The sequence below is a fragment of the Sinocyclocheilus rhinocerous genome, unplaced genomic scaffold (assembly GCF_001515625.1).
Source record: "Sinocyclocheilus rhinocerous isolate Xijiao unplaced genomic scaffold, SAMN03320098_v1.1 scaffold1364, whole genome shotgun sequence".
NCBI lineage: Eukaryota > Metazoa > Chordata > Actinopteri > Cypriniformes > Cyprinidae > Sinocyclocheilus > Sinocyclocheilus rhinocerous.
Genome location: NW_015627534.1, coordinates 256,755 through 283,470, shown reverse-complemented (window position 1 = coordinate 283,470; position 26,716 = coordinate 256,755). Strand labels below are relative to the sequence as shown.

General features: G+C 37.0%; 1 protein-coding gene across 2 annotated transcripts in view; it reads right to left on the bottom strand.

Annotated features, from left to right (window-relative positions):
• The window catches only part of LOC107727993 (astrotactin-2-like), a 236,493-nt gene that overhangs the window by 1,265 nt on the left and 208,512 nt on the right, over nt 1-26,716 (bottom strand). For both annotated transcript variants that reach the window (XM_016538046.1, XM_016538051.1), the window contains 3 exons: nt 16,118-16,259; nt 4,944-5,044; nt 3,160-3,343 (listed from right to left, as the gene is read on the bottom strand). In XM_016538046.1, coding sequence (XP_016393532.1) covers nt 3,160-3,343; nt 4,944-5,044; nt 16,118-16,259 — 427 coding nt within the window. The remainder of the gene's footprint in view (nt 1-3,159; nt 3,344-4,943; nt 5,045-16,117; nt 16,260-26,716) is intronic.

The following is a 26,716-nucleotide window of genomic DNA, read 5'->3' as shown; positions in this document are numbered from 1 at the left end:
CATATATATATATACATACATATATATATATATATATATATATATATATACATACTTTTTTTTTTTCGTTTTTATAGTCTTGAACATCCTTATTTTTCTTTAAATATATTACAAATATAATGTAAAAGCAATTGTTTTTCTTTCTTTTCTTTTCTTTTTTTCTTATAAAATGCCAAAAACGAATAGCTTACATTAAAGTGATTTATTTCTTACAATGAAAACAATGGTTCTAAAAATAAAATAAGCACATAAAAAAGAAAAAGAAAATAAACTATGAGTTTAGTGTAGTAAAAAAAGAGGAAAAAAGTGTAAAACTACACAGTGCACACATCCATTAAAAATTGCCTGCTCGACAACTATATTTCCTTTTTTTTTTTTTTTTCAAAGACAAAATATGATCAAAAGTCGTTTTAAATTTTTTTTTTATGAAACATATGCCCTGTTTTAGGACAAGCATTATTTACTGCTCCAAAATATGATATTTTATCCTAATGCAAATCCTGTGTTGATATTCATAAAGATTATTGGTTCCTCCCAAAAAGGAGGAAAAAATGAACTGTAATTGGTGGTCTAGGTTTCATTCCCCTGCTAGCTCTGCCAGAGAACAGATTACACAAACATTCTCAGAGAGTTTAGGATGGCAACCTTCTGATGGCCCCAGCCAAAGCAGAGCTAAACCAGGGGCCGGTGGAAGGGACTGTGCACACTTCCTCTTTGTATTTTGCCTACAAATATAGAGGCTGTTCATAAACACCTACATATTTTCAAGCAACCCTTAAATATGTATGAATGTTCAATAACAATATATCACAGCAAGTGGCCTTCCAGCAGTAATGAAATGATTATGAATTTGCACTTAAAGATGTACTGAAGTCCTACTTGAGTGGGTCAAAAAAGCACTCTAAAGTTTAGTATAAATTCAAATTATAATACTTTTTCATTTAATTGCAATTAACATGCAATTAACTGAATTACATTCAGTTTGTTCTTATATATTATTTTAAAGTAAACGATCCATAAAAAGTACTCTTTTACAGTATTTCTTTATCATAAGGATCATTACATTAACTATCAACATGCTCCACTAACAGTTAACAATCACAACGATTTTGTTAATACCGCAGCTGAATGTGGCCCAAATCTGTTAATTGGATTCTTACTATTAACTAGTTGCTTATCAGCATGCGTATTACTAGCATATTGGCTGTTTATTAGTACTTATAAAGCACATATTAATGCCTTATTCTGCATGACCACATTCTAGATCCCTTAATCCTACACCATATCTAAACGTAATAACTACCATACTAACTATTAATAAGCAGAACATTTGTAGTTTGTTCAGGGAAAACTCTTAGTTAATAGTGAATACGTGTTCCCTATTCTAAAGTATTACCTATTTTACGGTCAACTGTAAGTGGTATTATTGGAAAGTGGAAGTGTTTAGGAACAGCAGCAACTCAGCCACAAAGCAGAAGACCTCATATAGTCACAGGTGCATAAAAGTCACCAACATAGCTGAAGAGATCCAAACTTCCAACGGCATTCATAACAGCACAGAAACTGCACGGCGCGAGCTTCATGGAATGGGTTTCAATGGCCAAGCAACTGCATGCAAGCCTCACATCACCAAGTGCATGCCAATCGTCTGATGGAGTGTGTAAAGCACACCACCACTGGACTCTGGAGCAGTGGAAACCTGTTCTGTGGAGAGACGAATCACGCTACTCTGTGTGGCAGTCTGATGAGCGAGTCTGGGTTTGGCAAATGCTAGGAGACCTGCCAGACTGCATTTTGACAACTTTAAAGTTTGGTGCAGGAGGGATAATGGTATGGGGCTTTTTTTTTCAGGGGTTGGGCTAATAAAGGGAAATCTTAATGCTTCAGCATAACAAGACATTTTGGACAATGCTATGCTTCCAACTTTGTGGTAACAGTTTGGAGAAGGGCCTTTTCTACTCCAGCATGACTGTGCTCAAGTGCACAAAGCATGGTTGGATGAGTTTTGTGTGGAAGAACTTGACTGGCCCGCTGACCTCAACCCCATCCAACACCTTTGGGACGAACTGGAATAGAGACTGCCAGCCAGGCCTTCTCATCCAAAACCAGTGCCTGACCTAACAAATGGCAACACTTCCTACAGAAACACTCCAAAATCTTGTAGAAAACCTTCCCAGAAGAGTGGAAGCTGTTATAGCTGCAAATGGGGGAACAACTTAATATTAATGACAATGTATTTAGTCAAGTCCCTGTTGGTTTAATAGTCAGGCGTCCCAATACATTTGTCCATAAAGTGTATCATGAATGCATGCTTCACAATTCCAGGGTGGAAGGTATGCTCAGTTTTATACCATATCTATTGATTTATCATTTAAAACCTACAGTAACATACTTCTTTTTGTGAAATGTTTGGCTTGAAAAGTGTGCTTATCCTATTTTGCTTTAACATATATGTGACCCTGGACCACAAAACCAGTCTTAAGTCACTGGGGTATATTTGTAGCAATACCCAAAAAAAAACAAAAAACATAATATGCATTGCTAAGAACTTCATCTGGACAACTTTAAAGGTGATTTTCTCAGTATTTCGATTTTTTTTTGCTCAGTATTTTTTTTTTACAGATTTTCAAATATTGTCCTATCCTAACAAACCATACATCAATGGAAAGCTTATTTATTTAGCTTTCAGATGATGCATAAATCTCAATTTCGAGAAATTGACGCTTATGACGTAGTGGTCATAAGCGGGTCACATATGCCATTTGTGTTTTAAAAATGACTTTTTTTTTTTCTATCTGATTAGATTGGATAATACTTTAGATTAGGGAACACATATTCACTATTAACTAAGCGTTTTCCTTCAATAAACTCCTAATTTGCTGGGTAGTGTTAAGGGATCCAGAATATGGTCATGCATTCATTTGTGCTTTATAGGTACTAATAAACAGCCAATATGATAATAATATGCATGCTAATAAGCAACTAGTTAGTGAATAGTGTTCCCGTATCTAAAGTGTTACCTTGATTGTCCTCAGTAAAGAAATGAGTAAATGGTGGGAGATAGAGGTTAGTCTCCGAGAGAAAGAAAGCAAAGGACTGACAAAGTACTGCAACGCTATCATCAGGAGCACTGCTTTGTTCGGTCATTGTCTTCCTCACCTGGGGCCAAGCTCATCCTCACTTCTCCACACAAAGTCTCCAAACTTCTCATAGTGGGAATTGTAGTGATGTTGTACACGATAAAGCAGCGGGGGGGAGATCTCCATCAGGGTGTTGTAGGCCGTCTGTTGCTCCTTTCCACTGGTGTAGCCATTATAGAGGTTGTACACTTTGTCTGCGATCTCTGTTTGAGGGGAAAGCATATCTGACATTTGAAATCTGAACTGTCTGTTTTCAAAGAACAAGCTTTCTAAGAAAATCCGATCGTTTCAGATGTTTTCTCTTATTTTTAATGACTGACAAATGACTGCCTGTTTTTTATTTATTTTATTTTTTTTGAAACCTTGTGAAAAAGAAGTGCACTTTAGCATACTTTTAAAAAGAATAGTTATTAGGAAAAGTATATACTTTAAAATAATATGCTTAAGTGTGGACTAAATGTGCAACTGCATGTTAAATGCAATTAAATGAAAGTGTATTATAGTTTATATTATTCCCACTTAAGTTGGACTTAAGTACATTATTATATTTAATTTCAGAATTACTTTCATTGTGTTTGAAATATGATTAAAATGGATTGGTGAATGTACTGACAAGCATTTATGGTAAACTAAAATATACTTTAATGTCTTTTCTACTCAAACTTGTACATCATGTATTTAAATATATTTTGTATTATACATTTGTAGCTGCAATTTAGTACTTTTAACTTTAAATTTAATGTTGAATAACACACTACAGTTAAAATTATACTCAAGCGCTTTAGCTTCTTTAAAGCATGACACAAGATTATTAAAACAATTATTTAAAAGGTACTTTATTCTAAAACTTTTAATTTGACATGATTACAAAGTGCACTTTTTAGTAGTGTACTTAAATGCGTTAAGAAACCGTCTCTCTTTAAATGCACTTAAAGGCAGAGTAAGTGATTTCTGGTAGTCAATGTTGATATTTGAAATCACCAAAACAAACACGCCCCTACCCCAAAAGGGTCTTGCCCCTATTTTGATAGCTCCGCCCCACATATACGTACGCAACCCAGGCAGCTGATCCAATATTTTACACGGGTCCTACTTCTTGCCTTATCTTTCCGCAGACGTTTTCCTCTTTTGTTTTTTATCCGCCATCTCTATCTTTCTGTCGCTCGGCTCGGCTAATGTCCATCCCATGCACTGAAAGCTCTCTCCTCCACATCACGAGTAGACACGCCACTTATTGCTGATTGGCTACAAGTTTGTTTTGCTATTCGGCCCGAATCAGTTTTCTAAAGTGTTTTTGAAAAATCACATACCTTTCCTTTAAGTGGCATTATATTTCATTAAGATCATATCTAGATATTCAGCTTTTTTAAAATATACTTTTAGGATTTGAAGTACACTACAAGTGCATATTCAATATAATTAAGCACACTTCTTTTTCACAAGAAAATGAGAACCAAAGATCAGATTTCATAACATGCTTTAATTCTTTCTTAACACATATTATCACATTATAACTTGCAACGCAAGTCCTATATTTCCCTTCCTTTGAGTGAACTTTCTGTAATCTTACTTCTGCATTGACATGGAGTTTGAGTGCTGTACATCCCTGTGATTCATACTGCTGCCAGACCTGTGAATTTTATTCAAGTAAAATGGTCTAGCCACTATGGATGATGTAATCATAAACAGACAGGACATGAAGATCTGCCACCTCAGATGGGTGTGAAGATGACATTTCACTGGCGCGCGGCTCACTCTGTTCATTCACACGTGTGAATGGAGTGAAGGAGAATGGCAGTGTACCTTCTGCTTTGCTGTCATCCACCATCGGACATGACGTGCGGACGGTCACAAAACTTGCATCCGACCGACTACCACGGCTGTCCACAGCATACAGAGTGAACCTAGAAGAGAGGACGGGGTGGACGTGAGAAAAAGTCTGCTTCAGTGTGTTTCCTAATCTCTGTCTTTAAGTTCCATGCAACTGAAACAAACAGACATTTGCACAAATAGAGCTGAAAAAACACAAAATAACTTTGGGATTAGCCAAAATAAACATGACATCATGCGACAAAATCATTAAAACCGAAAGGTGTCCCTGAAAGAGTGATTCTGGAGTTCTTGTTTATGAGCCTCAGACCACTGAAAACACACAGGCAGGAGTGTAGGGATTCCAGTGGATTCTGTTACATTAGGAAATTGCGTGCCTGACAAGCAAAAAAAACCCTGGCCATTACAGCTAATAGCAGCTTAAATGGGACTCCCACTTCCTCTAATGACGGAGTTCCGTTTGGCAAATACAAAACACATTAAAACTGCTGCTCAGCATTTTCTCAGACCACCCAGCACCATGTGCGCTAAACAACCCTGGCTCCACTGCTAATCACAGGGAAAAACCGCCCAGCATCAGCTGGCATGAACAGGTCGGGTCATTGAGGTGACTGATCCTTACTAGTTAACTACGTTTGACCGTCTATGTGTAGTCTAAATAACTATGCCTAGTTATTGTTATTAGGCAGAGGCTATTTGCACTGTGTAGAAACAAATCTAAGAGAAATATATGGCCTCTATGGATGCTGTGCAGGGATATACACACCATATAAACAGGTTAAAAATAGGTCTAAATATCATGGAACTCATAGACCACTCCACCTCAGTCACCATTTTACTCTTTCCACTTGCGAGAGGTGAAAGGAAGTAGAAGAAGAAGAAAAAAAAAATCAAGCCTACATTACTTGCAAATATCTTCCCAACTCAAAAAGTACTGTATGAAATGTTATCTTACTCCAGTGCAACGGTCACGTCATGTTTGTTAGTTTGTTCTTAATGGCTCTTGAAACACTAGTTCTTGATGACAACCACCCTACAAGATTCATAGTCAGATCTCTGGATTGCTCTGTGCATCAGAGTTGGCTCTGTTGAGCAGGTTTTTCAAACAGTCTGAACATTAGCCACAACAAATTTGTAGTCTCTTACTCAATTCCTCTAGCGCCATCAGCTGTCCAAAGTTGCACTCACGTTTATGCTCAAAACAAAAAAAAAATTTCTCACTCTAATGATCTTTTAATTCCCCCCCCCCCAAAAAAAAAAACAACAACAAAAAAAACCTACTTTTTTTTTTAACTCCTAGATCGCTGCTTCATTTGACATGGAAATCGAACCACAACATCTTTAGACCATGGCGACAAAAAGTAGTGGAATTCAAGTTGATTAGTCAAACCGTTCTGGAATAACGCATGAATAAATTCGACGAAGAGCACACCAAATTGGACGAGAGGATATATCTCCACAATGCTTTAGTGTATTCAAACCAAACTTGGTGTGTGTCATGACAACCATGATCTAATGGTACCTGCACAGTTTCGGCACAGTGCCACCTAGTGGTAAGGACACATGAAAAATGGCAAAAACAGCCAAGATATAAGCATTATATTATTTTTTTTCTGAACAGTTTGGCCAAAAAACACAAGACTGGCCTCTTTAGTTTCGGTGCAAATCGAACAACACCCAATTTTGCCATGTCCATCAAACAATTTGAGTTATGTCATAAAATGCTGTATTGTACGAACGCATTGGCGAATCGTTGCGGAACTCAAAATGTGTCATTGCCACCATGCCCTGAAGGTACTCAAACAGTTTTGGAACAGCGCCACCTGTCTTAAATCTTAATAAATGCTAATACATTTTGATTAATTTTAACTATTGTCATGAAAGTGGTCTTAATCAAGATTCTTTGGGTCATACTGAGAACATAGATACCAATTATGCCATAGTCCTCTCTGCCATTTTGATTTTACTTAAAAATCGACATAAAAAAAAAAAAACCTCCTACTAGACCATGGGTGCGATTTTCACCAAATTTGAATCAGATCATCTTCATACAATTCTGGCAAACTGTTATGGATTTCACATTGACAGACAACATTGTTTTCGTTTACCACAACAATGAATTTGATGGCGTGATGCCAAACTGCATCTGAGGCTGTATCCCTGCAAGGCTTTGACATATTGACACCATACTTGGTGTGTGTCATTGTCACCCAACACTGATCACACCAGACAAATGTGGAGTCAGCGCCACCTATTGGTCACAACTAATAAGCAATTATGTCACACTGAAAGTGATTGTATTTATGGGATTTCAACAATTTTGGTAATCTTTATTTACTAATTTTTGAAGTTGGTCTGATGCTCAATGCTTGCTTGCTCATCATTTTGCCCCTGTAGTGCTTGGCCCCTTATATTTAATTACTATTGCCGATCTTCCCAAGCTGTTGCAACAAAGCTGAAAGCACACACTTTTGTAGAATGCCACTGCATGTCATTACTGGGAATTACTGGATTTCCCAAACCCATTAATTAGAAAGGGATGTCCACATGATTTCGGCCATACTATGGAGTACGAGCTATGAAATGAAACGTGTTGCTGCACAAAAACTGTGTGTGTTATACTTGTTGTATAACAATGTTAAAATTTTGGTAGATATTGAGTACTCAAGACCATGCTGTATTGTGAATATAGTCCCAGATGAAGGTGAAACAAAAATGAAGGCCATTTGTGATGACTATATTCACAATAGCCTTTCATATTTTATAACTTAAATAATAAACGCTCTTAGACATGCCTCATAACCTCAGTATAGCTCCAAATCTTGGTACAGCTGTATGGTACAGTACGTCAAGTTTACTGTAACCACGAATTAAGTAGATTTGCATACAATACTCTCCAAGTTTATATGCAATGTGCCAGCATCAGATTAAGTCAAAAAGCACATTTTAAATATTTATTTCAGTTCCTTCATTACGAGAAATGCTGTTGTGCGGTCATACCGTAAACCAACATTGCATGCATCCAACCCCAAGTTGCCAGTCAGAGCAGACATTTCTTCATTCCAGCTTTTTTTATAACAAGCACTGCTGCCATCAGATGAATTTGATGTATCTGATGAAATGGATATGCGCTCTGACTATGCATAAGACAACGGAAGAATGCCAGAAATGTCTTTTCCCAGCTTCCAAAGAGACGTTTCTTTACACGGCACGGTTTCGACACTTTGACTCTTCCTTTGCTTGGAAATCCATATTTCAATAACCACCGGCTGATTGTTTTGTTTGTAATGCAGTCTGTTTATACATGGCTTGCATAGTTTGCCTGATCTTGTTATTCAACGAAGGAGTGTGGCATTCCTTTGCTTAACCTCACCAAAAGACATCACTCCAAATGCAGGCCAGCCACCATCCGCTGCCAATCTCATCAGAACAACACTGGCTCAAACAATCACATTGTTTGAATTATGTGGTTGCACGGTCGCCCAGTAGAGTGTTTTTTTTTTTTTTTTCAGACAATTTGTAGTTTGGTTTAAGGACTTCAGACGGGGAACTCTGGAATAGTTGCTGTTTTGAGTTGTTTAAGGTGTTGCAAAGATGGCAAAAGTACTTTTTGTTGTTACGTGCTCCGAATTAGCTCTCACTCTACCTTACACTCTTAAAATAAAGGTTCCAAAGGGAGGTTTTCACAGTGATGCCATAGAAGCAGCATTTTTGGTTCCCAAAAGAACCTTTCAGTGAACAGTTCTAAAAACAAAACTGAAATTCACAAGAATTACAGTGAGAATGATATTATATAATGATTTGATATTTTATGCATTATACTGAATTAGATCTCACTCTACCTTATGCTCATGAAAATTATGTTTTCATAGCGATACCATAAAATCAATTTTTTTTTGTTCCCCAAAGCACCTTTAAATAATCAGTTCTTAAAAGAACAATATTTTTTCTTAATGTGAAGAATGTTTTAATAGTCTAAATAACCTTATTCTACTATAAATAACCTTTTGTGCAATGGAAAAATTGCATGGATGTTAAAATTTCTTAATGCAACCATTTTTTTCCTCTGTAGTTTTCTTCAGAATACTTCATGTTTCTTATCTTTGCTTCTCGCTGGATGTCACATGCCATTTAAATCCAACTCCAAGTTTGAGGAACTCTGTGAACAGTTGGCAGTGATAAAGATCACCCAGGAGAACAAAGGCAAAGTGGTCTGGCTCATCGCTGGGAATGTCAAAACACGCCGGCAATACACACATTCCCCTGCCTGGCTGACGTTCTGCATCTCTCTTTTTTTTCTCACATCAGCTTCACCATTCTCTGGTTACTCCTGTATATTTGGCTTTTCTCAGCTCATGGCTGTTTTGATTTCTGGCACCTATCGTTCAGCTGTTAAATGAGTTGTTTTTGGCTAATCTGAGCACAGATTGAGACACTGTTGAGATCTTCAACAGACAGACGTATAGCTGTTTTCCGCAAAGTTCAGCAAACATCGCCATTTGCTCACAATTTAATCTCATAGTTCTAGAACAAACTGAGATGTCAACTGAGAACAAGATTTTCTGAAGAAAATCTGAGTGGTACTTGCACTTTGCTATACAGTGACTGTTGTTAGTGGTGGTCAAGGCATTGCTGTACAATGTTTTGAGGGATTTTTTTAGCATTTCAGAAGAAGGGGTGTGTAATATTGACAACAAATAAAATCTCAGTATTTGGGATTATTTTGTCGATAATGATAATTAAACAATATTTTGTTGAGTGTGTTTTAGTGCTGGTAATTTGGCTGGTTTAGGCCTGTCATGTATATTTATGACGCTAAAACCGCCAGTAGGTGGCGGCAAAGTCCCTGTCTTAATGAGTGATTCATTAAATCATTCATTCAAATGATTCATTCAAAATGGCTGATTCCTTTAGTAACGAAGCAAGTGACTGTCTAGTTATGAATGGATCATTGCAGTGTTGCTCTGAGATGAACTAATGTTCTGATTGACTTTTTTGGAACTATTTTTGTTGACGAAGCAGACAACATTGTGTCTAAAATGTAACTCACTCAATATTAATTTCTTGTTTGTTGAACTGTCGTTTAAAATCAATCTCATTTGCGATCGTGCTCACGCGCTTAATTTCTGGAAAATGTCACTCTTACTTGTAAAGTGAGTGGTATACTCGATAATGTCAGCTCACACATCGTTAACACAACAATTTTCATATTATCATAGACGATAAATATCACACACCCTTAATCAGGAGCTCTAAGTTTGAGCAATTTAGTAATAGTGATGTTTGACTTAGTAAACACTAGCAATTGATAATGGAGGATGATAATGGATATGGAGACAGAGGATGGATGCATTTGTTTGATGGGGAGAGGAACAGATGCTGACATGTCAAGTCACATTGATTTATACAGCGCTTTATACAAAACAGATTGTCTCAAAGCAGCTTCACATTAATAAACAGAAAAATAACAGTTAATGTTGTAAAACTCAACAATTATGAAACAAATTCAATTTCAGAAGTAAATAAGCTGCTCTTCAGAAGACAAAATTGTCAGTATTCAGCTCAATTTAGTTCAAAGTTGATTCAATTCAATATCAGGGTTGATGTTGCAAAGTTAGTGTCATTATTCAGCTTAACTCTTTTGTTCTCATCTGACCGATAGTGTCAGTGCAGTTAAACTGATATTACTGGATATGACTGTGTCAGACAGGGATTCTGTGGAAGCTTTTCAGTCGTTCCTAGAGATGTAACGATTCACTCAACTCACGATTCGATTTATTTATTTTTTTAACAAAATGAGATTTAAGACAAATTATAAATAAATGTGTCCTTTTATTATTGCTTGGACAAAATGCTACATGTTTCTTTGTGAAATTGAAATATAACACTAATAATATACTAATATAGCACTTGCATATTATTGCTCTTTTGTTGGTTTTGATTGCTTCTATTGTCCTCATTTGTAAGTTGCTTTGGATAAAAGCATCTGCTAAATAACAAAATTTAAATATAATGTAAATGTAAATAACAAAACTAAATGGAAATTTTTAAACAAGCCCCAAATCAAAAAAATAGGTAACATAAAAAAAAAATTAATCTCTTCATAAAAACAAAATAAGGCTTTGTCTGTGCTCTTTCCATTTAAAATTAGAGGCAACCACTGCATTTTAATCATGATCCAAACAAAGATGCTGCATACATGCAACATGAGCAGTTTTTAATCTAAATTACATTGTATAATTTCGAAATTTGAAGCAAAAACAGAATGGTTTTGCTTCTGTTTTGTGAAACTATACATACAAAATATCTGCATGAAACAGAAACAGCAGACGAGCTGAATGAGACACAGATTCACTCTCTGCCAGCAGGTGGCGCTTAAAGCGTTTCCTTGGTTTCCGCTGTAAACAAAGCAGCGCTGCACTTATGAACTTTAATATGCATTATACAGAGGCAATAATGAAAAGAAGAAATACCATCTAAACTTTTCTAAAGACAGTAAGTTCCCCTCAGACATACATTCATATAAACTCCTACCCCTAATTGAATCGCGATTTGTTTAGCATCTCAACCGATTTGAATCGTCACATATTTGAATCAATTTTCAACCGGCTCACGGTTAATCGTTACATCCCTAGTCATTCCATAAAGTTTTCTTATATGTTTTTACACCAAAAATAATTAACTCTGAAATTATGCTTTCACAGTGAAGCTCTGCTAAATCAATGCTAGAGGGCATATGGCTTTTAGGAGTTTGCTTTGTGCTTGAAAATATGCATCTGGGCTGTTTGATGCTCTAGATCTTGATTATTTTTTCCAGAGACCAAACATGTGACATTTCTGAAGCACGGACACATAAAAAAAAATATATACTTTTGGAAGTAAAATGTTTACAGTGTTCCTCATTGGTATGCTAATCTTAATATCAGCCATTTAGGAAAAAGAAATCAGGAAGCATTTAAAGATCTTGTCATAGTCTTGAAATGGGTTGCCTTCCAGAGCGTTAGTAGCTAAAATAACACACATTTCCCTCTTCTTGAAGGGTTTCTTTTTAATTGTTCTTTCAAACTGTGAAATATACCAGAACAGCAATCAAACGTGTTTAAGGAGACAACAGCAGAAGACAGATGTACCTAAGATATAGTTTATGAATTGTTTTGGCCTTACAATGAGCACATCTACAGCTTAATAGAGATTTGGACCCTGAACCTCAGAGAGCATATGCATAATTCATGCATCTCATAATTCACGCCACGGTATGGGTCATAACAGGTTTATCATGCTTCGCTGTGTCAGTGGCCATGATTTATTCTGCCCTCAAAGGATCGTTCTTTCATGGTCTGTTCTCAAAGTTTCACCACTTTATCCCGTGACTCAACTATGCTATGCTGGACATTAAGGTTGATTGTTAAAATTGTTGGCACATAACCATAATTTTTAAAATCTGTCCTGTTTGTTAGGCTGATTTAGAGATGACTAAATACCAAAATTCTCCTTACTAACAAACAGAAATTGGATGCACTCTATATTGCACAAAATGAGCAAAATGCACAGACATTCACAGGTTCATTTTGAAGTATTAGCAAAACAACAAAGCTAATGCTTTTCAATGTGGGGGGGTGTTAGAACGAGCCGTTTTAGGTAGGCGTGGTTGACTCTTAACTTTTATAAAGAATATCTCTTTGGATTTGAGACTTTAGTCTTTGCAACTTTACAGATCTTCTTTATGCACCAAGAGCTTGTAACACTGCAAAGAGAAAGGAAAAATTTAAATCGCATCATATGACCCCTTTAAACAATGTGGCGCAGGACGTGAAAATGACAACTGCGTCGGGGCGGAAACTAGCAAAAAACACTTGCGTCGCGCCTGAAGCCGTATTGCACCGGGTGTATGATAGGGCCCTAAGTGCATTAAAGATCAGGGATGCGTTTTTCAAAAGCATAATTAGCCAACTTGGTCCGAACGTTACTGACATAGTTCAATAATTCAGCATTTCCTGAAACATTCAATATCTTTCAATATATTTAAATATGAATATATTTCAAACTGCAATCATGTCTACAAACAAGACCGTTTTCGAAGAGAGCGCATGTGCATAAATGAGTAAGTGAACCCTAGACTATGGCATAAGAGGGAACCTGCAATGAAACAACCATAAAATAAAACAAAATGACGGGTAGCAAAAATAAATAAATAAATAGCGTGTACGCCAATTACATACTACATGCAAACATGATTTAAAAAAATAAACTACATTTTATTGTTCTGTGTGAATTAACTAAAATTGACATTATTTGCGACCTTGAAATTATTAATTAGCATAAGTTGTTAACACTTGTGTGTGACATCATTAACAAAAGTCCTATATTGTTGAACCAATGTGGTTCAAATTAAGGAGTTGAGTGAAAAATGTGAAACACACCCAAAAACAGGAAATAGCATGGTATGCTGCAATACATATTATATGTATTAAAAATATTCTCACATTCTTCTGGTGTGTGTACTCAAATTATGTTGCGTTGTCATTTGACTAAAATCAGTCAGATGAGGATGATCTTGTTATTCTCCATTGCAAAACTTGGTGCCGTTGAGTCCACAATGCACTGATGTTAATAAGGCTCAGCTGCGGTTGTCCTCCATGAAAAAGAGAGCCATATTCCAAACAAATTACAACCTGCCTTGAATGAGCACCAAAAACAGGATGTGGCACAGCAACGCCACGCCACCAGAGCAAATACTTTTGTCAAGTCACACTTGCTTATGATGAAAATGGAAAGACACTGACACAGCAGTGCTTGTTCTTGCTTTTCCTCCTGTCTTCATTGCCGAACTGTGAGTATCCTCAAAGCCAATTTAAACCAAAGACAAATGAAACCAAAATGGCAACGACAGTATTAAAAACATTATTACTGAACTAAACTAATAATTATGTGGATCATTTAAACACACAGGAGTTCTCTTAAATAAATAAATAAATAATACCCTAAATCACAACACATGATGCATACATGGATTTGTTCTTAACCTTGTTCTAATAATAATAAAGTTGGAGCATTATAAATGAGCGACAGAGTGCCCTAGGTTAGTAATTTGCATAAAACACGCCCAAACCATCTCCATAAAAGGGCTTTCCACACAACTGTTTCTTTACAGCCTTTTGTCACTCTCAGCAAATGTATGACACTCTCTAAGGCAGGATCCTCAAGCAACACCAAGTGTGCCATCCTCAAAACCGGATCAAACACAATAAACACCTTTTATACAGACCAGATCTCATGAGCCAGCTGTACTTGTGTTTGTTCATATGCAGATTTCATGCACAAATTCATGGTTAGTGAATGAGATCCAGTGTTTTAATAATGTCACACTTCTCAGTAAAAACAACCACTTAGTTGTAGTTGTCTCTGATTATTAAAGGAATAGTTCACCCAAAAAAATAAAATTTGCTGAAAATGTACTCACCCTCAGCCAATCCAAGATATAGATGAGTTTGTAGCATTACATCACTTGCTCACTATTGGATCTGCAGTGAATGGGTGCCGTCAGAATGAGAGTTCAAACAGCTGTTAACCATCAGTTAACATCTTGTGAAGCCAGAAGTTGCATATTTATAAGAAACAAATCCATCATTAAGATGTTTTTTTACTTCAAACTGTTGCTTCTGGCTAAAATACAAGTCCTCTATTCATAATGCTGTATTCTCCATTGAAAAAGTCATCTTATCTGAATCAGGAGAGAAATCTGCACAGATCAAGCACTGTTTACAAGCCAAAACAGTTCAAAACACATATGTTGGTGGATTTTGATGCGAGAAGACAACTGGATTGACTTTTTAAACTATTATGAATTACACATTTGTATTTTAGTCAGAAAAAAACAAAACAAAAAAGAGGCTTTTTTTCACAAACACACAGCATTTGGCTTCACAGAACATTAACTGATGGACTGGAGTGGTGTGAATTACTTGTGGATTATTTTGATGTTTTTATCAGCTGTTTGGACTCTCATTCTGACGGCACCCATTCACTGCAGAGGATCCATTGGTGAGCAAATGATGGAATGACACATTTCTCCAAATCGTTTTTGATGAAGAAACAAATCCATTTACATCATGGATGGCCTGAGTGTTTTAAGTTTAAGTTTTTTTTGGGGGGGGGTGAACTATCCCTTTAGGCTGGTATAGCAATAATCATTTTAATATCCCAAAAAGCAACTCACTTTTTCATGTAGTAACATATAACAAAGCAATCATGACTATGAATTTTATTAGGGCTGAAGGGTGTCGCTTTGCTGCATGCTGTTCCTTTCAGCCAGGATTATAGTCACAATAGAACAAGATTTTAGAAGATCTCACTGAAATGAAGAGTTACTTCAAACTGTTGTTTCTGACTAAAATACAATTCCTCTATTCATAATGCTGTATTCTCCATTGAAAAAGTCATCTTATCTGAATCAGGAGAGAAATCTGCACAGATCAAGCACTGTTTACAAGCCAAAACAGTTCAAAACACATATGTTGGTGGATTTTGATGCGAGAAGACAACTGGATTGACTTTTTAAACTATTATGAATTACACATTTGTATTTTAGTCAGAAAAAAACAAAACAAAAAAGAGGCTTTTTTTCACAAACACACAGCATTTGGCTTCACAGAACATTAACTGATGGACTGGAGTGGTGTGAATTACTTGTGGATTATTTTGATGTTTTTATCAGCTGTTTGGACTCTCATTCTGACGGCACCCATTCACTGCAGAGGATCCATTGGTGAGCAAATGATGGAATGACACATTTCTCCAAATCGTTTTTGATGAAGAAACAAATCCATTTACATCATGGATGGCCTGAGTGTTTTAAGTTTAAGTTTTTTTTGGGGGGGGGTGAACTATCCCTTTAGGCTGGTATAGCAATAATCATTTTAATATCCCAAAAAGCAACTCACTTTTTCATGTAGTAACATATAACAAAGCAATCATGACTATGAATTTTATTAGGGCTGAAGGGTGTCGCTTTGCTGCATGCTGTTCCTTTCAGCCAGGATTATAGTCACAATAGAACAAGATTTTAGAAGATCTCACTGAAATGAAGAGCTGATAATGTAGGACTTTTTCAATCTTTGTTGGACATCCATGTTTGCTGTGGCTCTTACTTATAAAGGCTGTCGGGCTCCAGGCACTTGAAAAGGAGAGAGTAGATCATACTGTGAGGATGTTCTCCCCTTCTGCGTCCTGCTACCACACACGATGAGCCCAGACCCGAGAAAAGGTCATCCATGAGGCTTAGAACCTCTCCTGAGAAACACAGAAATGGACAGAAGGACATTTATATTAATAATGGACTAGTACATCCAAAAATGACGATTCAGCACTCTTAGGGAAAATAAAAAGTACAAAAGATATACATTTAGGGTTACAACAGGTTGTCATTGGGGTAGTACCAGTGACATGTACGTATAAGTACAAGTACATTATCACCTAAAGACTCTTAAAACTACATTCCGTGACACAAAAACAGTATTATTTTAAAATTACAGTGGATTTGGGCATTCACCATGACACTCGCTGTGAGAAATACGGCAAGTAGAGTTATCCAAACGGTGAAATGGTTGGAGGAGAGCTTTTATCTTATCTTATCATAGTTCTTTGTAGTTTGTAATAGTTCTTATTAATTTCATTTCAGTTTTAGTTATTTTAGTACTTCAAGTACCAACATCAGAAACTATGTCTGGGCAAATAGCTGAAATAAAATAAGTTTAATACTAAGTTAATATTTATTTTATTTCAAGTAATATTTCTGTTGTCTTAGTTTTCATTTTAGTTTTAATAATAATAAGCCTGCAGCTGACTCCCGAAACTTTTCAAAATCTGTGAAAGCGTGCACTTTCAAGGCAAGTGAGTGTCATACAGTAATCAATCATTTCAGATGACATCATATCGTTAAAAAACAACTTCACATCATTAAAACAACAATTGCAATATTATCAAAGATGATACATATTGCACATCCCTATTACAAAAAGCATAATAACAGAAGTCCCAATGACTTGTACGTTGCATTTCAATCTTCTAAGGCTAACATCCACACGAAGTCAGAGCTTTCCCTATCCGATCTTTTTTTTCTCCTAGTCTCAAGAAATATCTACACAAAACCACGAAACCGACACAAAACGATGTAGTATACATTCCGGACCAGCATGTGGCGCTGTAATTCTGCCACAGAGATACACTAAAAACAGAGAAGAAGATTTGGACTATGCGTTGTGAAACGAACATGGAACAATACATGTATTAATCTGTGTCAATATTAGTTAATAAAAAGACAATCGTTCAGTGTTTGTTCATTTTTTTTGTTGCTGTTATGTGACGTAGCGGTGTCTGACTAGAGGCGAGACGTGGGCTAATGACGTCATTGTTTCAGAAAATATACGGATTCGCTGTCCACACGAAAACGCAAGGGTGGTGTTTTCAGATTTATCCACTCTGGGACCCGGTTTAAAAAAATATCGGTTTCACTCTCCCAAAACGCCGGATCCGTGTGGACGAAACGCCTATACGATACAACAAGTATGCGTATACAGCTAGACGCGTCTCCGTGTGGACGGGGTCTTAGTTATTCAGTGCGGCAATTCAGCATGTAACACAATAACCTTTGGTGTCAATGACTTTAAACTTTTTATTTTTTTTTTACTTTGAATTTTTTATTTGAAAATTTTCACTTCAAAATGATTTTCACCATTCAGTTTGGTTTTATAAAATGAGTATGAATATTCTGTTCAACATTTGCTTGCGTGCTCCACTGAGTAAATCAAATATATTTATTACCTGCAAATAGCAGTTTAACAAACAAGAAAAGTCAGCTTTTGGGGAAATATTAATAACAGTCATTTGCTAAAATCAGTTCCCAGTATGACCTAAGAGGCAAAGCGGACAAGAAAAATGCAAGCAGCAAAAATAACAATTGACACCTCCAATTTTAGCTACTCTGGAGCTAGACGAACATGTGTCGTAGTCTCACATCAGTTTTTAACACGTTCCAAAATACATATCAAAACGGCAGAACGTGTCTGCGTTGTGCATCCCAAGGATACAGTAAAAAAAAATGGGCAACAGAGGGGAGGTCTAGAAAGGGGGGATTGAGTGAACGAATGATTTAGCCACTTTCCCAGAAAGCACATTGTATATAAGGGAAGCTTCCCGCTCGCATTCCAACACCTCAAGAGTGCCCAAGCCAAGATCTTTTTTATAAGGTCTCAAAACCCTTTGCTTTCACTTTGTGGCCCCCATGTCTAAAGAACTTCTGTATATTTTTGACAGTCATGAAATGGAAAACAATGGAATGTTAAGTCCACATATGACCGCAGAGGTTCCGTGTTGAATAATCCCAATGATGGAATGATCCTAAATGAATGCATAGTTTCCTCTCGTCCAAGAGGCCCAGGTTCTGTTTCTCTTATGCCTCCCTTCAAGTTGACAGTCAAAACAAAGCATAGAGAATATTCCAGTTTTCTATAGGCTAAACGGTTGTGTGAGGCTGTGATGACAGAAAACAAAGACTGCTGCAATTAACAATTATATTGATAATTTATTATTCTGTTGATTACTAATTAGATTAATCGGATTAAAAGCCACATTTGTTCTATATTTTATATAAATAATAATAATAATAATAATAATAATAGTAATAAATGATCTATATCTGTAAATCCAGCAGAACCACACTGGACATGTACACATATATTTGGTTAGAAAAAAACAAAACCAAAAACTAAAGCATGGCCTTTGTTCAAGAGCAGCCAGCTCTGTCTTCAGGCTCATGAACTGTGTAAACATGAGCTGTTATGATTTTACCTTATGTGTGGCCCTGGCCTGAATTATATAGGAAGAATTTATGGAACATATCTGCAGCTATGCTCCGTTTGCTTGAACCCACGCACCCAGAAGAGGCCACCTGTTTTGTGTTAAACATTAATTGTACTGAAAGCACTGTATAGCAATGCCATGCACACACAGATGCGTCTCCCCTGCAGCACGGGCCACGATTAGCTAAGTGACACTTTTAGAGCGGTCTTGCTCTGAAATATATACAACTGCCAGAAAACAAGCCAGCCAGGTTTTCTTGGATTGTTCGGGAACCGTGTGAAACCTGTTCAGTTTGTTTCTTAGCACTATCAGCAGTGACAAGAGGTCAAGAAGTGCTTAAGATTGACTATCTGTATTACACCGCCAGGCTCTCGGTCCATTACCCTCACATTGACACAAAAATGCATGGAATGCACGAGCGGAGCCAGATTTCACAGGCCCCCTGACAGCTTCAAGCGAAGAGAATGTGCAATGGTGAAGGGAAATAAGAGACTTTGATAGGTACGGCAGAAGGCAGGGGGAGGAAAACTCTGTTTGATGTTTCCGCATGAGGTTTGGCTCGAAATGCTATCTTTGTATGTTTTGATAATCAGAATAAATCAATAGTCCGGTCCATGACTGGGAAGGAGGAAAGCGGTCACCCGTGGGGCTGTTTCAGGGGTTTGCTAGTAATTATCACATACTCCAGCAACCCTAAAGGGGAAAACAGTAAAAATAAGTCAACATGCCCCAGAAAGGAAATCTATGCACACGTCCAAAATGATCACCCACATCTGCTTTGGTGCTTAAGACCTGGACGAATTAGAGCTGAGACGTGCGTGCTATATCTGACACAACTTACATTTACACAGTGGAGCGATTACCGTCCAGACTGAGAATCTGCAGTCTGCGCTTGGAGATCTGACATCGGGTTTGACAGTGTCGGAATCTCAATGTAAAGCTCAGGTCTACGGCACACGTGTTCGGCATACAAAACTCTCTGCCGCCACTCTTCCGTTCACTGCACACAGCGAACACGGATCTCATGGGCTCGTGTGTGTGGACATCAAAGTTGCATGAGTCGCATGTTTCCGGATTTGTGTAAGTCCATACGGAGGAGTGTCGAAACTTTACGGTAGGCTGGAATGAGGGGGTTTGACACAAGCCTTCTTCCATATACTCTCAGAAAATAATGTGCAAAAATTATACCTTTAGGGGTACAACAGCTTGTCACTGGGGCAGAACCCTCAAAGGACACTTGTACCTTCTTTAACCCTAAAGGGCTCATAAAAGTACCGTGATAGTACATATTACTACCGTAAGGGTACATAATGCTACTCTAAGGTACTAATACGCACCATAAAGAAGGTGCAAGTATCTCTTTGAGGTTTTTTTTTTAAATACTTTATGTTTTCGTGAGTTCATACATGGCAATGCCTGCTCTTGAAGTGAATGCCTCACTCTCATTTGGCTGTTTGTGAAATGGCCAAACTACATGGTCTTATGTTAGTTTTGAGTTTGGATGCACATTATGCAACTCCTGGCTGGATTCGAGAAAGGTTCGCAGAAACATACGTTTCCATATTTACAGTGATTAATGTGAGTAATAATAATAGCAAACCGATAACGTCAAATGTAGGACAGGTATAGGACAGGAAGAGCTAAATAATTTTCCGTACATTTCTGCCATATGTACATTAACTGACAGTCACCGCTGATAAGCTACGACGAAATATTGTAAAAACGTAATTTTCTGTAAAGTTGCTTTGCAACGATTTGTATTGTGAAACGTGCTATACAAATAAACTTGAATTGAATTGAATTGAATTGAAAAATGTCAAGTGAGCAAACACAATTTTTCCCAAACCCATGTTAAAAACTCGCCAACACTGCAATTTTGCATTTTCTTATGAACTCCTTATTGTGCTAAATGTTCTAATGTTCTAATAGTGTTCTATCACTATCTTATCTCACATTACAAGGGGGCAGTCGTGGCCTAATGGTTAGCGAGTCAGACTTGTAACCCGAAGGTTGCGGGTTTGACTCTCAGGTCCGGCAGGGATTGTAGGTGAGTGAATGACCAGCGCTCTCTTCCACCCTCAATATCATGACTGAGGTGAGACCCTTGAGCAAGACACCAAACCCCCAACTGCTCCCCGGGCTGTTGGGGGAGCAGTTGGGGCTGCCCCAACTGCTCCGGGTGTGTGTGTTCACGGTGTGTCTTGCTCACTATTGGATCTGCAGTGAATGGGTGCCGTCAGAATGAGAGTTCAAACAGCTGTTAACCATCAGTTAACATCTTGTGAAGCCAGAAGTTGCATATTTATAAGAAACAAATCCATCATTAAGATGTTTTTTTACTTCAAACTGTTGCTTCTGGCTAAAATACAAGTCCTCTATTCATAATGCTGTATTCTCCATTGAAAAGGGTTAAATGCAGAGCACAAATTCCGAGTATGGGTCACCATACTTAGCCACACTTCACTTCACTCTATTGTGTTTAAAATTAACATAACCACTACTCTAAACCTAACTAATACTAGTACAGTACTTTTAACAAAAGCGCATGTGAGATAAAAACTCATCTGCTGAAGCAACCATTGCATTTTAGCTTGCTTTTATGGAACGTTGAGCTTTGTTGATTTGCTTTGTTGACAGGACTCATATCTGACCACTCCACATTACAAGTGCAATGCCGTACCGGGTGCGCTACTGACCAAGTTTACTACATGAGAAAAGCCATACATATGCAACTGGTTATGTGATGCAAATATCAAAATTAATTTGTTTACAAATCCTGCACTGTTGCAAAAGCATTTTGAGGTCATAACATAGTATTGTGCAAGGATCTGTGAGAAAATAAGTCTTTATTAAACAACAACCTGCACATGTAATCATAATTTCGGTAGAAAGGAATAAAAGTTGTTGGTGTTTTGAAGCTTTTAGTGTTCATTTAAGATGAAAACTGCAGTGAATTGTATGTATAGGTATATGTATATTTGTAGAGTTTTACAAAAATGCAGGGAGAGTGTTTACAATGAATTGTAATTGGTTGGAAATGGATATTATTCAATGAGTAAGCATTATAATGACAAATTATAATGTTGGCTAACTGTCAACATGGTGTTAGCCAACATTATAATTTGTCTAAAAAAAATCCAAACTACAGTAAGTGCTGATCAGGATGTTTTTAGAGACACATTTACATACACATGTATTGCTTTGTAGAAAATAAAACACTACATGAGTGTGTCTTTGCTGATGAGTACTGGTTTAGATGATACAGCAAGGGTTGAATTATTTATCAGTTTATTTATTTTTGTAGTAATGAACATCATGCTATCTGGCCCTCCCAGCTAGCATGCCAGCTTTCAAGCATACACACATTTGCCCTTCTGATGGGATCTTTTACATGTCTTGGTGTGTTCCACATATGCAGCTTTCATCCTTGATCATTGAACGTGTGCATCTTTCTTTCTATATTCATAGCCATACCAATACCCCAGCTGAAGTTAAAGTACAGCCTAGCAGGACAGACATTACCTCAGCTAACCCCTATTGGCTAACACTCTCTCCTTGCCAGGGGTTCTGCAGGCAGGAACACCATGTCCATGCTAGCAGTCTGCTTTCATTCATTAAGAGCAGAGGAGGCACAGCTTTATCACTGAGCTGTGAGAACCGTGAGTGCAGTACACATTACTACACATGCTATATCTGAAGTGTCTGCATGTTTCAGTTTGATATTCAAAGTAAATCAGTGATGCGTCAGCCACAGCTGGCTGGATTGTGTTAGCAAAATCACAAGGAAAAAGTTTAAACTAGTGAAGTAATCATAGCTGTCAAGCAAGTCTGGGGTTAATAGACAACATGTTTTTTGATTCAAGATCAAGACTCCAAAAGAGACATCAAATGTAAACTGACAGTATGCTACAGCAATTAACAATAACATAAGAGGTGTATATGGACTCTTTTTTTACACAAACTTTGTCACCAAGTCTGGTCTACTTTGCAGCCAGGTTTATCTGAAGGGAAGCCAAATTAAATGATAAATAAATTAATGAATGAATTCAACTCTTTGGCCCGGTTTCACAGACGGGGCTTAGCTTAAGCCAGGACTAGGCCATAGTTAAATTAGGATTTTAAAGTAATTTTTATAAACATGCCTTAGAAAAAACATTACTGGTGTGCATCTTGAGACAAAACAAGGGCACTGACATATTTCAAGAACAATCAGTGCAAGTTTATTTCATTTGAAACAGCTCAGACTTACATTTTAGTCGGGGACTAGGCTTAAGTCTTGTCTGTGAAACCGGGGGTTTATCTCACAATTCTGACTGTATTTCTTGCAATTCCAAGTTTTTATCTCACAATTTTAAGCTAACGTCTCACAATTAGGACAATTATGTTTTTATTCAAAATAGCAAGTTTATAATGCACAATTGTGAATGTATTTCTCACAATTTAGATTTTAACTTTTTATCAGAACTCAGCTTATATCTCACAATGAAGTTTAAACTGTTTTGCTCAGAATTACGAAATTATTTCTCACAATTCTGACTTAAGATCTCACAATTCAGATCTTTTCTTTCTTGAAATTACAAATTTGTTAATACTACGAATCTAGCAATACAGACTTTATTGCTGGCAATAAGTTTACATCTCGTGACATAAGGCTTTCTGTATCATGAAAATATATTCATCCACAAAATGTTCACATTAATGCACAAAAACACAAATTACATTCACAAAATGAATATTTTGTTAATGAAATGCAGTTTGTAATCCTGGCAGACCTTTTCAGGCACAAAAACAGGCAGGTCATGAGGCCTGGATTGACGATTAGGATTGGTTACTGAATTCGACAATCAATATTAAATCAATAATAAATCATAAATCCGCTAATTGAGTTGCAACTCAATCACATGGCAGCATCAGTCCACAACTGACTTTACAGAAATGACTTGAATGAATGAATAAATAAATAAAGTGTTAAATAACAGCAGAAATACCAGTAAATTGACTACCGTAAACCTTAGTACATCACCTTGCATAATTCTTTTAAATACTTTCCTCTCAAAATTGTTGCATCTGAAAGAAAAACTCCTGCAAATGCATATGAAGTAAGATTAGCCACAAATATAACTGCATCCATGCCTTTTCATCACTAATTTCTCACTGTGTCTTTAGTAAATCCTGACAGTACTTTTTTTTTTTTTAAACGCCAAAAGAGGTTACGTTGGTGCAAGCTGTTAATAAATCTGGCCCTTGGTGTCTAGCCTAATCGTGAGCTGCATAATGACAATCAATGATAGTTTGTAGTCTTTTGTCACACACTGGTCTTGACAAAAACTCAAAACTGTAAATTATTTGGTTGTTTTGCATTCACTAGACATTTGGGTTCAACCACAGTGGGATCCACCCAACTGAGAGACTCATAACTGTGACATAAATGTCTCAAGCAGTCACTGATGCTTAACACATGATATTATGAACCAAGGGTATACAAACTTTCTAAGAGTATCTGTGTTTTAAGTATTAAGTAAAATGGTTACTCTTATTTTTACTCTTTAAGTTATGAGCTGTGTCAAAAGTGAGAGTTTAGTTAATTCCAAGCCTTGAGAGTAGAAATGTGGTTTACGCAAAACATTTGACTCAAGACTCGTGTTGAGAAAATTACAGTTTGACAGTTTTCCTGGGTGTTTCCTAACAAAACCAATGCAAACATTTAGCCTCAATGATTGCAACATTGATTATGCACACTTTGCGTACTTCACACTGTAAAAAGTATAATGACAGTGCCAACTTCAGTGGGTTTGGATTTGAAAAAGATGGAGGTTAGAAAAAGTGCACAATAAAAATAAACGTGTGAACTGCCACCTTGACAGCATGCCAGGTCTCTCGGTGGAATCAGGGAATACCTGTGATCTTCCCAGGATCCTGTTAAGTGACTGGTACCTATCAGACGAGTCTGTCAATATATACAGGAACCGTGAACAGCCGGTTGAGATTAGTGGAGACATTCTATTACTGGAGAAACATATTACGTGATGTTGAGTTAACACAGCGATTAAAACCTTGTCGCAGATGTTAGGTGACCTTTTGCTCGAGAAGTATTTTTTCTCATTTATCCACTCCAGCCCATGATGCGAGTTATTCAAGTCCATTTAAAGCATCTGGACTCATGCATCTTCTTCTTGTTGTAAAAGCTTTGCAGTGCTATGTGTGCCACCATAATGCTGAATTACTCTGCCATGCCATGTATGCAATCTAATAAAACCAAAATAAATAAAACCAAACTGCAATCACAATTATCTGGTTCAGGGACTGCGTAATTCTGGCCGACATGTTAAAATTGACATTTCGATTTGGAGGAACAACAACAGTGTGGGCAAAACAATAGTTGGGAGTTCAAAGAACAGGTTGTTTGTTCTCAATGATGCCGCTATGTCATCCAGTCCTTTCTTTTATCTCCTGAAGCAGTGCTCTCGGTCTCATTAATGTCCACTGACATTTGCTGGTTTTACGCTCACTTGAGATCAGTGCAAGTTCAGAAAAGTCCAACTGCATTCAGCAGAGCAGACAATAATAATAGTAGCACAACAGCAGCTGCTCCATATGAAGAGTTCATTTGCAAAAAACGATAACTCTATATATATTTTTTTTTTCAGAAATCAAGTTTTTTTTTATTGTGCATTCCAAGTAATATAAATTAAACTGCAGTTGGGTTGTTTTGATTAAGTAATAATAACTTAAACAAAAACAGGTAATTTACAAAATTAAAGTTCATTGAAATTATGTTTTTGTTTTTTTTACATATATGACAATGTAGATACCTGACAAACGTTGTTGTTGTTGTGATCATAAACTGTATGGATTTGATTACACGCAATACACAGAGCTTTTCCCTCACCATTGTAACACACTGCTTTTGCAAGGTTCCGTGAAAACGTTTCAGCTTTTATTTTCCTTTTTCGCCCTGAAGAAGATATCACAGGTTCATCGACATTTTCCATCCTTGATCACTTTTAGTCAGCTTTGACAAAACTCCTCTCAGCTAGTACGTCTTTTCAAAGTGAAAGTAGCCTTGTCACCTGACCTGAATACAGTGCGCTGATTCACTAAAATGGACTTATCGGCTTCTATTCAAAAACAACAAGGGCGCTTGTCGGCTTCTGCAGTAAAACGTGAACTTGCGATGCCTTGAAAGTGGACAAAACTGGCTTTTTTGACAAAATGTGTTTAGGGTTTAGATTGCGCTATATGTGGAGAGTAATGCATGGCAATCAGCTCATTTTTTTTTAAAGTGGCGTTTATTGGTTTTTGCAAATTAACTCTTCATATGCTTCCCTTTGGCTACATAAAGAAAGTTCACAGTGTAATGGAAACAACGCACACATTATGTTTTTGGCCTAATCTTGAATCTTTCTTGCCAACGTGATCTCCTGAGTATTTGTGTGCATTTAAAGGGGTCATATGATGCGATTTCAATTTTTCCTTTCTCTTTGAAGTGTTATTTTTAGCAACATCATATGACCCCTTTAAAGTTAATATGTGGCTCTACCACAGATCCACTTTCTTAAATGGGAAATCAGATGCAAAATTTACATTTACATGTTGTTTGCATATAAATGTGTCTTAGCAGTGTGTGGACACAACCAGCCTACAATGATAAAGATCCATTCACTCCATTTTTTTAATCCCCCAAAAACATAGTCTCAATTATCAAGCCATTTTGATTTTCTGAGCAGTATGACATCATACTGTTCAGGTCTGCCCATGGCCACTGACGGACTGTCCCATATTAGCATATTTCCTCAGCCAGTTCTACGCTCTCCGCCATTTTCTCTGTGCTCGAGCAGCTGTAGTGACAACAATGTTTTGTAAGCAATGCAGGTGTTTTGTAGTTGGAT